The 16,853-nt window shown below is 42.8% G+C and overlaps 1 protein-coding gene across 3 annotated transcripts; it reads right to left on the bottom strand.

Moving 5' to 3' along the window:
• Nucleotides 1-3,059: 3,059 nt before the first annotated feature.
• On the bottom strand, nt 3,060-15,353 carry seh1l (SEH1-like (S. cerevisiae)). 3 transcript variants are annotated; one of them, XR_004928358.1, is made up of 10 exons: nt 15,139-15,352; nt 14,900-14,950; nt 13,447-13,593; nt 13,149-13,360; nt 11,958-12,056; nt 11,743-11,883; nt 11,403-11,557; nt 6,012-6,165; nt 3,629-3,781; nt 3,242-3,360 (listed from the first exon to the last, which is right to left on the bottom strand). XR_004928358.1 is itself a non-coding variant. In XM_012872545.3 (9 exons), exons 1-9 carry the CDS (start codon nt 15,247-15,249, stop codon nt 3,174-3,176), a joined length of 1,257 nt encoding a protein of 418 aa, XP_012727999.1. In that variant the 5' UTR covers nt 15,250-15,353; the 3' UTR covers nt 3,060-3,173. The 3 variants fall into 3 exon arrangements, 2 of the variants coding, with proteins under 2 accessions (XP_012727999.1, XP_021177159.1); XM_012872545.3 differs by lacking the exon at nt 3,629-3,781 and having other exon boundaries at nt 3,060-3,360; nt 15,139-15,353; XM_021321484.2 differs by lacking the exon at nt 3,242-3,360 and having other exon boundaries at nt 3,508-3,781.
• Nucleotides 15,354-16,853: the final 1,500 nt, after the last annotated feature.

Raw genomic sequence — 16,853 nt, 5'->3', positions numbered from 1 at the left:
AAATAAATTATTTGTTGAATATATTTGAGACTAAATTATATCAAATTATTTTGGGATAAAACATAATAATAATAATAATAATAATAATAATAATAATAATAATAATAATTAGGATATTATTATTATTATTGCTGTTGTTATTATTATTAATTATTACTAATAATAATAATTAGAGTATATATATATATATATATATATATATATATATATATATATATATATATATATATATATATATATATATATATATATATCCCTAAGAGAACAAAGGCAGCTTGGTAGGCAGGGTGTTCTGATACATTATTAAGCAGTGTATCAGTCATAGTTAAGGTAAATATTAGATTTGCCTTCTAGTTCACTGCTACACTGCACTCGTTGCTCACATTATTCTCATTTCTTCCTGCTTATCACGTTCTACCAACTGGTGGCTGTTTTGTCCAACTAATAGTAGCTGAGGTTCTAGAAATAAGCCCAAGTGTTACAGCAGAGGCACAAATGTCCCAACATCTAAAGCCACGTAGTCTTCAGTTACTTCCAGCCATTTCCTTTATTGTAATTTTGTAAAATGAAATTAGGGTTCAAAAGATGACATCAGTATATGCTTAAACATGTTGCTACTCACCTACCACTTATACACACATCTGCTCAGACATCAACTGCATGTGTGTTTGGATGTAGGCATGCATGTATGGACCGACGTACCTGCCTACTGCCCACCATTCACTAATGGGACAATAAGCCCACCAGAGTAGTGTTTGGCTTAAGTAGAAGAACTTCTGCTACCTTGTTGGCAAAATGTTTTAACAGTAAAGCTTTGTTGTATTAGTGCACTATTACTGAACTGGTGTGGGCAACTGTCTAACTCTGTCAGTGTAGTAATGAACTAGTATGTTAAAATCCTGGTTGAGGTCAAAGATATGTACAAACTATTTACTACAGCTTTAATGCAAATATCAGGAATTGTTTTAGTTTATTGAATAAAGTCAAAACTCTGTCGAACCTGATTCATTCAAAGCTATGCATTAACCACTAGCTGATCTCAGCTAGATTGTCTTTTTTTTTTAATCATGTGTTAACATTTTTCCTCCAGTTAGGCGGAAAACGCCTCCCGCACTACTTGTCAACTTTCCTGGGTGGGTCATTCTTTCGTTGACTGGTGAAAAATGGAGCCAGTAGCTAAATGAGAAGCATATCATGTGCTCTGAACCATCTAATCTGCCGAGTAGCTGCAGGAATCCCTTGGGCTGGCACACGGCTGCCTAGAGAGAGAGCTTTGTTTTTAGCCAAATTAAATAATTCAACTGTATAATCAAGGGATTCAAATCATAATGGTGAAACTGTCCCTAGAAGTTCCTTATGATGTCATGTGGTACTCCTGAGGCAGAAGCAGCTTGGGGATTCGTCAGCTTGCTCTGACACTTCAGGACAGCTGTTCATACCAGAAGTACTGAACAACACTGCAGGCCCCACACCCAGGCTTAGTCCTTCACACAGCTACATCAGCTGTGCCACAAGAACCCAGACGGTTGGTTGGACGGACGGACGGATGGATGGATGGATGGAGGCTTGAGAATTCCAAAACACAGCACCCATATCTGATGGGATAGGTGATGCCATTTACCATCAAAGATGTTGGTTCTTTTCAAATCAGAAAGCTTCACTTTTTTGTGCCATTGCTCAGAACAGCTCCTTCTGTTTTGGGTGATCATTTTGGAACAACCAAGTACAGCACATGTGAAGCCTCTAGAATGATGAGTGCATTTTTTTTCTGATAACCTGCTGCAATCATCTTGCCTTGGGCCTTAATAGTTCATTGGTAAACATCTGCGGTCCACCTCCGTGTTTCACAGTAGTAATTGAGTAATGTTGGAAGCTGGCAGCTTTCTACCATCGGTGTGGTGATGGCTTGCATTTGGTAACTTGACCCTGCAATCAGTTTTTATTTAAGAGACTCCCTGATGTGAATCATTTGGAAACAGCCAAATCACTTTTTGCAAAATCCCAAATGTCTTTGCGGTTGGATTTTTCTTGCGAGCGTTGCTGAAGGTTTCTTTAAGTCTAGCCGACCGTGGCTTGTTTTCACAAGTTCAAACACCAGACAGGCATTGGCATTTCATTTTTTTAAAAATGCTAAAGTTCAACTACCTTCTCCATAGCTCAGAAACATTTGTGCATCAGCACTGGATGAAACATGCAGGGTCTGCAGAAACTCAGAGCTTTTCTACTCTCACTAATTACAAGCAAACCGCTCACAGGTGAGGATGGTTCCAGTCCAAAACTCCAAAGACATTTGAACCTTTGATCTGGGCCCTTATGATTGACAAAGAGCAAATAGTGTTATTTTATGAGCAATAGCTTTCCCAAACCACACACATTCTAGGAATGGTTTCCTATCAGTCAAATATTTGAACCAGGGGTCACCAACATGGTGCCAGCAGATGACCAGATGCAGTGCCCATGAGCCTGTTCTAAAGATGGCACAACCCGCAAGTGAGCTGCATCTAAAACTATAGTTTATTCCATTAACTCTTCCTGTTTATTCACACTTGCATTTCTATAGATTTAAGGATGACAATATCTATAAAAAAAAAAAAAGCATGAAAATATTTTTATTTTACATAAATTTAAGATGAACTCTTACTCTTCTAGTTTAAAGGTCAGTACTGGTAGTCCTTCGGAAGACAGCACCAATGAAGTCTCTCAGTTTCAAAAAGGTTGGCGACCCCTGATCTAACCCCATCAGGGTATGTAAACTTATGGGCACAGCTTTACCTGCATGACAGTGAGTCATGTGGCATTTCCATTGAGCTGCTGCACATGGAAGTCCTCTACTCACATGGCGTCTGGTTTTTATAGAATAAAGGGGAAATGGTTTTAAATGGCTTTAAACTTGGTTCCGCAGCTTAAAAAAAAAATGAACTTAGGTCAGAAAGGGACTTTTTTTTTAAAGTCAAACTCTCCCATTCTTTATTGTAAAAGATTTAGTTCCCATTTGCATGCATTCTAAACACATTTTGTCCCCCTTCGATATTACATAACAAAAAAAAAAACACCACACATTTATGAAAACTTTTTTTTTATTACAAGTGAATGACACCCCAGCATTGAATTCTCTAACAAAGGCACAGACTAAAAAGGGAAAACCAATAACCCCCCCCCCCCGATAACTCAAATCATTGCTCCTCGGTTTCTGGCAGCGAGAGCAGCGCCCTGGAGGGCCGCCTGTGAGCCAGAGCCAGCTGCTGAGGCTGAGGCTGAGCTACGGGCTCTGCATCACAGTGCTCTATGAGGGACGAAGGAGGCAGCAGGTGACCGTGCCTGGTCCCACCTCTGGGAGGATCCAGAGGTGGAAAGAAATACCTGAAGCAATGAAGAGAGTCAAAAAGGACAGAGACAAACACAGACAAGGGAGAAAAAAAAAAACACAAGAAGCAAAAGGGAACATAAGAGGAGAAGCATGTAAAAGAGAGTGGCAGAAATTAAACTGACGGCAGCATCACTTTAATCTTTCAAGCAGGGTGGAAATTAAACACCAATGAAGCTCAGTCACATGCCACAGAAACAAAGGGTGGAGTACATGCGTGCGGTGTCCATGCCCACAGATGTAGAGTCAGTAATAAACAAGTACCCAGCTATGGAGCTCACAGCACAAAGTCCCGTCAGTCTGTCAGGCAGACGGCTGGTGGTGCACGAGTGTTATTAGTAATAGGCAGGGCTGGGGTTTATCTTTGGAGAGGTCGGCTGCCGCAGGGGAGGAGCAAAAGGGGCTCGTTTGGCAATCCTGCGTGCAACAACCAATACAAGAGCAAGTTAACTTCAACAACCCGAGTCCACAATTCTCGCTTACGTCAACACAGAGCGACTGGAACGCCGGGGCTAGGGATGCACCGCCAACCTGGTCTGCTGCTAGTTTGTTGCTGTCTGTGCGCGCTGGCCGTCAAAGGTTGGGACACTCCCTCTCATTCAGGGCTTTGTCACAAGGTGTGTCCAAACCCTGGAGGGACGGGGGCCACTGAGCTATATAATACACTGGAGTGCTGATTTTGCCGAAAAACTGAAGTCCCTGCCCGCCATCTTGCTCCTCCCTACTCTCACAGAATCCCACAGGATTTGGTTGCAACAACAAGCAGTTTTCTGGCTGTGTGAAAACGTTTCACAGGCAATTCTACAGTCAGTAGATGTACTAACACTATCAACTACTAGGAAATTAGGTGCTGAAATATTTTACATGTTATTAATATTAAATATATATATGTATGTATATATAAGTATGTGTACATGTATATATGTACATACATATACATATACATATATATATATATATATATATATATATATATATATATATATATATATATATACACATATGTAAATATATGTTTTTGTACATTGTTATTTATATATTTATAAATGTTAAACATATATATTTAAATGAATAAAATGCAAAATATTTCAGCACATGACTTTCTCAGTACTTGATAGTTTTAGAACATAAAAGTATATGGCATTTGACATTTTAAAGGTTTTAAGCCCCCCCCGAACGTGAGAAAATCCTCGTTATTCGATGCTGTAGCGCACATATTCCCTAGTTACTGGGGGGAAATAGGGAGTACCAATATGGCGGCTGGTGGCTTCAAAGCGACTCGTTCTAACAGCGGGCGATTAGCACTCCAGTGTAGAATATAGCTCAGTGACGGGGGCGCACGTGGGATTTGTTTGGTGGTGTGACAGTGTTGGAGATGCAGCGCGGGATTGTGGGATGTTCAACTGAAGCGGAGCGGCAACGTCAGCAGCGCCTGGTTTTATTTCACTGCGTTCAAAGGACACAGGCATTTAGGAACATCGGTTATCTGCCGCAACAGAAGTATCGATGCCCCATATCGGCCCAAATGTTCAGAGGGGGGGCATCCCTAGCTAGGACCCCCAGTACAGAAAGCTGACAGCCTAAACTACTAAAACCATCTACCTGTGAGAGCAGGTCACACAGCGAGTTGATCGGATGTTACGTATGTTAGCGGTGAATCAAGCGTTAGGTCTATTTCTCCACAGCGGCACAATAAAGCACATTTCTGTTCTATCCTACGGCTGTTAGACGCTGAGTTGAACATAAATACAGCCACGTCCGCTCAGGCAGCAGCACTCAGTCCTGACTCACTGTTTTTCTCCGGCTGGCATGTATGCACCGCTTTATGGGTGGAATTGTAAGGAAATTATTCCTCAAGGGAGAAAATGATGTTGGAAGCTTCCTAATTTACATAAAAAGGTGATCGAGTGTAGCGCTCATAAGCACAATTCCCGGAGGCGGCTTTTGCCGCTTAGAAATTAAAGTTGCATGAATTAAAGCGAGGCTTTCTGTCTGAAAAGGCAAATGGCTGTATTCACACTCACGGCCTCACAGTGGGTTAAAAGGCTTCGCTAAAGCTTCCCTCTGCTCGGCAAAGACTTTGGCAGGACTTGCTCAAGAACACAGTCATTTGAAAAGACAAATGAGGAGAACTTGGAATGATGCTGTTGCTCATCTCCTAATGGAAACGGCGCCCAGGGTGCTGAGATGCTCCTGATGGAAACATTAGCGCCGCGCAGTACGGCTGCCAGCTTCATTCATGGTGGGCTCTCTTTCCCACAAACTTTAACAGTTCAAATAACGATAATGGTCACAGATCAAATTTATATAAACACATTTATTTTTGCTCATTTCTGCCAGTAGATGAACAGTTAGTGCGTACACTGGCAAAACAAAGCGGGAACAGAACACCACTCGTTTAACATGCATCAGTACAAATCAAGGAGAAGCCAACCCAACACACAGCAGCTCCACAGGCCCGGTCCGTTTAGAACCGGGAGCCAAGCTCTTTGCCTCAGGGCGGGGCGGCACTGGGTCAGTGTGAGTCCGGGACTGTTGTCAGTGGTCAGCTGCACTCCGAGTCAGCGCGAGGCACAGAAAGGTTAGCGCTTCTACCGGGCCGGTCTGGGGACGGGGTGAGTGGCGTCCGACGCGCGACACCACCTACCTTCCTGCTGACATGCCGTTCAGGATGTTCTGGGAGTTCTGAACGGAGGAGCCCACCACCATGTTCATGGCTGAGGGCTGACCGGAGGAGCCCGTCAGCGGGCTGCCGTCTCCCTTCAGGATGCCTGTGCACTTCCAGTTCTCCATGTAGTTGGCTGCAGAGGGAAGAAAACAGCAAGTCGTTTCAGAAAAGGACCCAAACGTTTGCCTCCTCTGCCCCCTACTGGCAGAATGACCACATCCGTTAAGTTAGTACCACTATTCATTCCCAATGAGCTTCATTTTGGCAAACCTGGAGGATTTTCTTCAGATTCCGTGTGACAGCAATACAACGTAGAGCTTAAAGTCTAACTCTTGGACTGAATCTATTTTTACGCAGATGCATTCAAATAGTCACCAGAGAAAAGAAATGCATATTATATGTGAATTATGTGTGCCATTTGGAAGTAATTTCGATAAAACTTGCTGTATAAGCGAAAGAGCACGAACATTGTTCAATCGGGCTGCTCCGGATTGTGACGTCACAAACAGAACTAGTACCGTGCATCCGGCTGCTAACACTGACTTTCGCTACCGATTTATTACATTTAATTAATAACTCTTACTCTACGCACAAAAATTTAATTAAAAAAAAGTCTGATACATCTACAAACTCCACCTCAAGCATCGGCGACTCCGATACCGAATATACCATATACCATAATCGGTGTAAAAAATGCACAATATTTCATATTTAAACTTAATTTGGACACTTTTGATACATGAATATTCAAAGTTTACCTTGTTCTGGAAGTTATTCAACGGTTTTCAGGATTTTTTTTCAGTCCAAGAGTTAGACTTTAACTGTGAAGTGGAAGGAGAATAATACGTTTGCCCTTTTTTTGCCCGTAGAGGGCTTTGATATATTCACCTCCGTTTACTCTGATTTTGCAACCAACTGCTTTCAGAAATGCCCTGACCTGGGTGTAGGTTAATCACAGGATAACTCCAGCTGTTCTGTCAAGTTCTCAGAGGTTTGTCAGAGAACATCAGAGAACAGAAGTCGTCACAAAGAACATTGTGGAGGTCTTTAAAGCCAGTTTAGGTTTTAAAACAATATCTCAGCTCAGAACACCATAGAGCACCGTCCAAAACTCCAGCCAACAACATTCTGGCCTACATGGCAGAAATACGTCTGGGAGTGAAACTGTTGTGGGTCCCAATACTACCTTTCTCTTCAAAACCTTAAAAGTGCTCAAAATCAGCTTAAACCGTAACTAGAACCTGGTTTGAGTCCAGCCTGGGCGCTCAGAAGACAAACTGCTACAATACTGCTTTGTTTACTATTTTTTAATTGTTCAGCAAAGACAGAAGTGCTTTTTCTTCTGTGTTTTTTAGGGAAACTGCGAATATCCGTGTAGTTCTATTCTGAACAAAGCCAGGTGCATAAAAACACACAATATGATCGGATTGTGTTCCCAGGGTCCAGACCAGGAAGCAGAGCCGTAGTTTAACACACCTCTCTGCAGCTTCTGTACTGTTACCCACCCATTATCCTATTGAGACGGTGTCTTTCCCACGGCCAAAACTTAACAGATCAAAAACTGATCTAAAAGGAACAAATCATAAAAACCTAATAAAAATCAATACGGTTCACCTTGAACCTAAAAATAAAACAATAAAATGTGGTCTATTAAATATAAGGTCTCTCCCTCCAAAGACTTTGTTAGTTAATGAATTGATTTCTGATAATCAGATTGATTTGTTTTGTCTCACAGAAACCTGGCTACAAGAGGACTACGTTAGTATAAATGAGTCAACCCCCTCCAGTTATTCAAATTTCCACATTCCCAGATCTGTGGGAAGAGGAGGAGGAGTGGCAACTATCTTTCAGTCTGATTTATTAATTAGTCCCAGGCCAACTAATAATTACAGTTCTTTTGAACATTTAACCCTCAGTTTCCCTCATCCAAACTGCAAAGCAATAAAACCTCTTCTGTTTGTTGTTTTGTATCGTCCACCAGGCCCTTACACTCAGTTTTTGGATGAGTTGTCAGATTTCTTATCTGATTTGGTGTTAAATACTGATAAGGTTATTATAGTGGGTGATTTTAACATCCATGTTGACACTGAATGTGATAACCTTAGTGTAGCCTTTAAAACTATCCTAGATTCAATTGGTTTTGCTCAAAATGTGCATGAACCGACGCACTCTCGGCTCCATACTTTAGACCTTGTTCTGACATATGGCATTGATTGTGAAGAATTAACAGTATTCTCTCACAACCCTGTCCTGTCTGATCATTTTTTAATAACATTTGAGTTTAATCTAACTGAGTTCTCCACCCCCAAAAGAGGGTTCCATTATAGTAGATTTTTATCGGATAATGCTGTATCAAAACTTAAAGAGTCTGTCCCCTTTTTAATATCCTCAGTATTGCAGAAATGCCCTGTAGATGGCAGCATTGCTGTTTCTTCCCATTCACAAATCGATACCTTTGCTAACAATCTGACTTCGTCATTGCGTTCTGCATTAGACAATGTAGCTCCCTTGAAAAAGAAGGTGATTATTCACAGGAAGCTGGCTCCTTGGTTTAATTCAGAGCTGCGTTCCTTGAAGCACAATGTTAGGAAATTGGAAAGAAAATGGCGCTCTACACACCAAGAGGAATCCTACTTAATCTGGAGGGACAGACTATTGTTGTATAACAAGACCCTCCGCAGAGTTAGAGCAGCATATTTTTCATCATTAATTGAAGAGAATAAAAATAATCCTAGATTTCTCTTTAGTACAGTTGCCAAACTTACCCAGAGCCACAGCTCTGTTGATCCATCCATTCCCTTAGCTCTTAGTAGTAATGATTTTATGGGATTCTTCATAAATAAAATTGATGCCATTAAAAATAAAATAATTGGCATCCTCCCAAACATGATTACCTCGTCCTCAGTAAGTGAGGCAGCATTGGAGGAATCTTTAGAATCTGCGCAGTGTTTGAACTGTTTAGAAGCAGTAGAGCTTTCTGAGCTATCTAAAATTTTAGCTTCATCTAAACCTTCTACCTGTATGTTAGACCCAATCCCAACCAAGTTGTTTAAGGACATATTCCCTTTGATCAGTGGCACTATTGTAGACATGATTAATCTATCCTTAGTAAATGGATATGTACCACAGGTTTTGAAAATAGCTGTTATTAAACCTTTACTTAAGAAACATTCTCTTGATCAAGATGAGTTAGTAAATTACAGACCTATATCTAATCTTCTTTTCTTATCTAAAATTCTTGAGAAAGTAGTTGCTAATCAACTTTGTGAACATTTACAAAGTAATGACCTACTTGAGGAGTTTCAGTCAGGCTTCAGAGCTCATCGTAGCACTGAAACAGCTCTGGTGAAGGTCACCAATGATATTCTCATGGCCTCAGATAATGGACTTGTGTCTATACTTGTCCTGTTAGATCTCAGTGCTGCATTTGATACAGTTGATCACAATATTCTCCTACAAAGACTTGAGCATACTGTAGGGATTAAGGGAAAAGCATTAGGCTGGTTTAAATCTTATCTGTCAGACAGATTCCAATTTGTTCATGTTAATAATAAATCTTCCTCAAACTCTAGGGTCACCTGTGGAGTACCACAGGGTTCAGTCCTTGGACCAATTCTCTTTACTATATATATGCTTCCGATAGGCAAAATTATCAGACAGCATGGGATTAATTTCCACTGTTATGCTGATGATACTCAGCTATATTTATCCATAAATCCTGATGAATCCAATCAATTACTTCGACTGCAGTCATGTCTTGATGACATCAAAAGCTGGATGACTTTAAATTTCCTGCATCTAAATTCTGACAAGACCGAAGTTGTAATCTTTGGGCCAGAGTCCTCAAAAAATAAACTTCTTAACCAATCACTTAATCTGGATGGCATTAACTTGGCCTCTGGTAATAAAGTAAAAAATCTTGGTGTTGTTTTCGACCAAGACATGTCATTTAAATCCCATATTAAACAGGTTTCCAGAGTTTCCTTTTTTCACCTCCGGAATATCGCCAAAATTAGAAACATTCTGTCCAGGAGTGATGCTGAAAAACTGGTCCATGCATTTGTTACTTCAAGGCTGGACTATTGTAATTCTTTACTATCAGGAAGTCCACAAAATGCAGTTCAAAGCCTTCAGCTGATCCAAAATGCAGCAGCAAGAGTTCTGATGAAAATCAAGAGGGATCATATTTCTCCAATTTTAGCTTCCCTTCATTGGCTTCCTGTTAAATCAAGAATAGAATTTAAAATTCTTCTTCTAACGTATAAAGCCCTTAATAATCAAGCTCCATCATATATCAGAGCTCTGATTACCCCGTATGTTCCTAACAGAGCACTTCGCTCTCAGACTGCAGGTCTGCTGGTGGTTCCTAGAGTCTCTAAAAGTAGAATGGGAGGCAGATCCTTTAGCTATCAGGCTCCTCTCCTGTGGAACCAACTCCCAGTTTTGGTCCGTGAGGCAGACACCCTGTCTACTTTTAAGACTAGGCTTAAAACTTTTCTTTTTGACAAAAATTATAACTAGTGGCTCATGTTACTCTCAGCTACCTTTATAGTTTTACTGCTATAGGCTTAGGCTACTGGAGTATATCAGGATCTAATTTTCTCACTCTATTGAGTTCTACTGTTCTTCAATTATGCATTATGTGTTGTCATTTCTGCTTTAACTTTCTGTTCTCTCTCTTTTCTCTTCATAGTAGGTACACCTGGTCTGGCGTTCTGTTAACTGTGACATCATCCAGAGAAGACGGCTCACCCGCTACTACCATCTAATGTAGAACAGATTACTGGATCAATGTGTGCTTCTGTGCTTTTTTGTCTCTCTTGTTGTGTCTCTGTTCTGTCTTCTGTAACCCCAGTCGGTCGAGGCAGATGACCGTTCATACTGAGCCCGGTTCTGCCGGAGGTTTTTCCTTCCCGTTAATGGGTGGTTTTTCTTCCCACTGTCGCTTCATGCTTGCTCAGTATGAGGGATTGCAGCAAAGCCATGTACAATGCAGATGACTCTTCCTGTGGCTCTACGCTTCCCCAGGAGTGAATGCTGCTTGTCGGGACTTTGATGCAATCAACTGGTTTCCTTATATAGGACATTTTTGACCAATCTGTATAATCTGACCCAATCTGTATAATATGATTGAACTTGACTTTGTAAAGTGCCTTGAGATGACATGTTTCATGATTTGGCGCTATATAAATAAAATTGAATTGAATTGAATTGAATATAAACGCTACAATCCAATCACCCTTTGTTTTTTAATCCGAACACATTTCAATCCGATGTGAAATTTTGTGCAAAAATCAATAGAAAGTTGCAGTAAAAAAGGAAACTAAGCTATGAGTAAACAGCAAGTTATAAAAGAAAACCAGGTCGCACCTTTCCACAAGCGTACGCAGCCATCGTCCCCAGAGGAAGCCAGCAGGGTGCTGGTGATGTTCCAGCTCACGCGCCACACCTGGGAGTTATGGTTGTCGAACTGAGCCACAATCTGCACCTCAAACTTGGTGGGACCTGCAGCCGTGCTCTCCTTCCTGCCACAGCAATCCACAGCAGAGCATTTTAACTCAGCCGGAGAAGCGGGTGCATATAAAGATTTCAACTTAAGCACACGCATGTTAATCATGGAACAACTTGTACAACAAAATGCAGGCTGTGGATTTCTCCATTTATGCCCATCCTTTATTTCATGAAGTCAATAGCGAGGTAGAGATGTTACCTCAGAGGAACAAGCTTAAATATGCGGACGTCTTTGGTTGCAATGGCGAGCACATGGAAAGATCTGCCCAGGTTGGGGGCGAACGCGATGTCGTGGACGGCATCGGTGACGGTCATCAGCGTCTCTGCTTTACTGTACTTCCTGGAGAACAGGATCACACCAGGGAATAAAACACACCGCCTGCTGCCGCTGTCCTCCTCAGAGCCACCGCTCACCTTGTGTTTTCATTGTACTCGTAGATCTGGACCTTCCCGCCGTACGCCACGTTGCTGTCATCGCTGCCCACGGCAAACATAGGGGGGTGGGCTCGAGAGCTGCGAGGATACGGGATGAGACAAGCTTATGGAGAAATACACTATCAGAAGAAGAGTAACATTTGAGAAGTCTGGAATAATACGGACCAGTTCACAGAAAACTGTTTTAGAGGACAGCCCACCATTAGCACTGTGATGGTCTGATCAATGGACCTTTCCCTCAACCCACCGCACCAATCAGATCATAAACCCTGGCAACAATCAGATAAAGCTAAAGGACGTATGCACTGCTGCAGAAACAGGATGACAAGCTGCTCAGTGCTGCTTTTATCGATCAACCTGCAGCTGATTGCTTCTTTCATGGTCAAAGTTGCTCCTTTTACCGAATAAAAACAAAGTCTGCTCAGACGACTTTGGATGCCTTCTATTCCTCACAGGGAAAAGTTCAGTAGGAAGGTCCGACTTTAACGGAAAGCCAGGTATCGGTACCGGCTGCTAAAAGTCAGACAGATGCAGGTGTACGGACTTTAAAGTTGTCAAAAACACACACACACACACAGAAAACGCCGCTATTTAAGTGTTAAATAGCGGCGCTCCCAGGTCATGTGCATTTCTGTTGGCTGTCTTTTACAGATGTGGATGTGAACTGACTGGAGAGTAAGATTTCAACCATTCGTTCCTTGATGAGAAGCAGAACAGTCAATACCAATATTTTTCTGATTTCTAAATTTTCTTAAAAATATATATGTTTTATAATCCGGTGCGCCTCATGAGTGATTGAAGTTGTGCTTACTAGAGAGCTGTGTACGTGGAGGAGTGGCGTGATATTACACACTTATGTTAATATTTACTGCGCCTTATAATCCGCTGCATCTTATGGTTGGAAAAATACAGTAAAACAGCTGGAGTTCACAGCATGCCGCAAGTTTTTCGGCACAACCTTTACAAATCCCAGAGCTTTTAATGCTATTTTTGCAATACACTTATAAATAAAGGTCAAAAATCTGGCTTTAAATGTAGAAAATAATTACAATGCTATGTTCATTTCTAAACCTATGTTCTCATCTGGAAAAGCTGTGCATGCTTACGACTTCTTCAGATGGGTTTATATTGCCGAGGCTTATGGAGAACAGAGCTGGAAGGGCGCCTAACCTTGAGGGGTTCCACGATATGCAGCTGCAGCTAAGCTTGCAGGAGATCTCGTGCTGCAGGGACCACTGGCTCAGGTTCATCACGTCTGGAGCCTCGTAGATCCTCACCACTCCGTCCGCGGAGCAGGTGGCCAGCATCAGGCCCATGTGTTTGGGAGCAAACTTCACGTCCGTCACCGACGTTCTGCTGTCCACCAGCGTGGTTCTCTTGATCTACACGGAAGCAACATCAACAGCTCGGGTCAAAACTCAAAGGATAAAAGCACAGAACCAGACAGGCTGCCTGCAGAGGAACTGACCCAGTGGCTCAGGCCCCTCTGCTTGTCGTTGGACTCCCCGACGATCTCCTCCCAGACGGCGGCTGTTCTGTCGAAGGAGCAGGAGGCCAGAACCTGGCCGAACTCCGGGTGAGCCCAGGTTACTCTCCACACCGATCCACTGTGTGTCTGCACTCAGGAAAGGGGACGTTTCTCAGAGCAGCAGCAGATTACGAGTGTTTAGACACAGGACCCGCAGGGAACACGGAGCAATGAGGAAGCCTGGTAAACGTGTGGCGCTGCTTCCAGGGCTGCCATCACAAACCACTCACAGCGCCATTATTAACGTCGCTGTGAGAAGTGGAGGTGTGCCGGCCTGCCGGTCCGCTCCGTCCAGCTGGGACGCTCCGCACTTCTATGGCTACAGCGGCTGAGGAACTTTACTGTGACCACCGTGTTGATCTGTGGACGCCATGAAGCATCATATTTGTTCATTAGTCTGATCTCTGAAAAGCATCCTGAAACGAAGGTTTTGCCTCGTGGCCCTTATGGAGGGGACCGGGCCTCTACTTTCAGAACTAAGGGTTAATCAGTGTAAGCATAGCTTAATAAGCTGCTGGTGGACCCTTGCAGACCCACCTGACTGACACAGGTGAACATCCAGGGAACTGGTGTGGACATAGGGGACTCTTCTACGTACCTGGGTGTTCACCTGCACAGTAAACTGGACTGGACTCATAATACTGATGCTCTTTACAGGAAGGGTCAAAGCAGATTCTACTTCCTGAGGAGGCTGAGGTCTCTTGGAGTGAGGTGGTGCTCCTGAAGACCTTTAACTCTGTGGTAGCTCCAGACATCTTTTAAGGTGTTGGAGCAGCAGCTGACCTGTAGCTGAGAGGAACCAGGCTGGATAAACTCATTAGGAGAGCCAGCTCTGTCCCAGGAAAATCACATCACTGATGGACAACGTCTCCCACCCCACGCATGGAGCTGCTGCAGAGCTGGAGAGCTCTTTTAGTGACAGACTGCTGCATCCTAGATGCTCTAAGGAGAGCTTCCCCAGGTTGTTCCTCCCAGCTCCTGTTAGACTTTACAATCTCTGCTGCTCACAACAGACTCAGTAAGTGTTTACATCATGCTAATGGATGGACGGGTTCTGATCCGATCGTTACCTGTTTACACTGTCCCCAGATGCTAAGGTAACTTTCACAGCCTTAGCTACTTCAGGAGGATGCTGCTATGTAAACAGCCTGGAGTCTTTTCCGCCGTTCACTTTGTTCTACCGTGCAATATGTAACAACTCTGGCATTTACCTTTTTAGCTTCTACTCTGTGTTTCTTTAGAGCCAGTTTTAGGTTAGACTACTTTGTTCTTATAAAGGACTTCTTATGTTAAGAGAGCAGTTGTCAGTGTCAGCATCTTCTCCTTCTTCTCACCGGGGAAGCATGTGGCAGCCAGTTTAGAGCGACAGAGAGGAGGATGGTTATTTGGTTACCTTCCAGCTGGCGGTGCACTGCCACTCTCCGTTCTCCCGTTTGTCCCACACCTGAGAGGCAGAGAGTCACGGAGAAACATGGGTGCCATGACAACATCAGTCTGTTACCTGTCGGTTAAACGAGCAGCATAACTGGGCCGCCCCCCAAACAAGGGAAGCTTTAGTACTAGCAGTGTCTAACGTGGGGGATGCTAACATGCTAGGCTAAAGCTTTAGCACAAGCGCCCAGCGTGGCTCACCTTGACGCTTTGGTCGCTGGAACAGGTGGCCATTCTCCGGCCGTGGAAGTCATACGAAACATCGTGGATTAGATCTTTGTGGTCAGCGGCGATGCTGCGAGCGACGAACATGGTTGCGGCGCTTAGCTAGTAGCAGGCGGCCTGTCATGTGACCGCCCGTCCTGCTCTCAGGCTGGCTGCTGCAGTTTGGCGCCTGCACCAGCAGCGCGCGCGCGCGCGTGTGTGTGTGTGCACGCGGAGTGTGTTGCAGGGAGTCCAGGTGACCACAGCGGGGCGCCACCGGACAGGCCCGAAGGAGCGGACGGAACGGCGCTCGTGGGTTTGGTTTGATCCCTCACGACGCGGTAAATGTGTCATGTTGCGCGTGAAAGGTCAACGTGAAAACAAACGTGAATGATCAAGATCGAAAACAAAAAAAATAAAATAAAATTTGCAGCCTTGAGGAATGCACAAAGTTAAAAGTCGGTTTGCAGGTGAAGCCGTCCAGCAGCCGAGCAGAAAGTTTAATCGCGAAGGTTGCCATGTTTGCTCTAATGTGATCCGCGGTGCTTCCTCGCGTACAACTTATTCATTAAGTTAACGTTCACAAAACATAGTCATTTAAAAATGGTGAGTGATAAATTCTGATTTATTTTTCGTTGTTGCCTCCGTCATTCTGCAGTCGCATTTTTAAATGTGTCAATTAGGATAGGTTAAACTCAGTTCATGCGTAATGCGCTGCAAATATCCCGTATTAAAACATGCATAACGCGATTGGCTTTAAAAAAAAAGGGCTATATGACTTTCTGCCCTTGGTGACTAGGCCTAGGGCTGTCCCCATACAAAGAATGTTATTTGTCATCTATGCCCTGAATGAGTTTTCTGTTTTTGACAGCCCGAATGACCTTCTTTCTCCCTGTGGTTTACAAAGTATAAGCACTGTGAACATATTTCTGCCCTCTTTGGGTGGATGAGAATGCATTTGACTGACAGCCTGTGATGATTGGTGCTAAATTTATGTGCTTGTAAAGAGGCTTGACTTTGATCATCTCCATTTGAACGTTTTACATACCTAGACTGACATACATCTATTAAATCCTTCTGCACTGAACTTTAAAAAGAAACAATTTATATATAAAACCTAAAGTAAAATCCAACAAAATAAGCATTTCTATTGCTTTCCTGGCGTTAAACCCTCATCAGATTAAGAAAAGCATATAAAGCACATTAATCTGATATCTTCATATTTATTAGAGTCACTCACCCACATTTAATGTAGCATATGAGCACTCACTAAAAAAAGTTTTAATCCCATGTGGGTCTAGATCACGCCTTTGCCATTTTGTAATTTTGTGTATTTTATCGTTTTGTTCTAACCATTCTTGAATTCTTACATTTCATTCCAATTCTGATAACCATAGATTTTAAATAATTTTCTATTATCTAATCAACTATTATCACTGAACCTCCAGGACAAAAGCACTTTGCTTTAAACATAGGCCCCCACTCCCCCGTGGTGGGGCCTTAGCATGCACATTGACATGAATAGAGATTAAGATGCAGTCAGATTAAATAGCCTACATGTGACTGAAGCATTCGAGTATTTCCATTAATAATTAATACAAAATTATCGACTACCAACAAATATAAATAGACGGCTACACAATGGTTTAGGTCAGGGGTCTGCAATGTGGCCCCGGGTTCTTTGGATCGTAAAGCTCTTAAACTGGGCTAAA

Source organism: Fundulus heteroclitus, chromosome 3, assembly GCF_011125445.2.
Source record: "Fundulus heteroclitus isolate FHET01 chromosome 3, MU-UCD_Fhet_4.1, whole genome shotgun sequence".
In the NCBI taxonomy this organism is placed as follows: domain Eukaryota; kingdom Metazoa; phylum Chordata; class Actinopteri; order Cyprinodontiformes; family Fundulidae; genus Fundulus; species Fundulus heteroclitus.
Note: the sequence above shows the minus strand (reverse complement) of the source record. Positions and strands in the feature narration are given on the sequence as shown.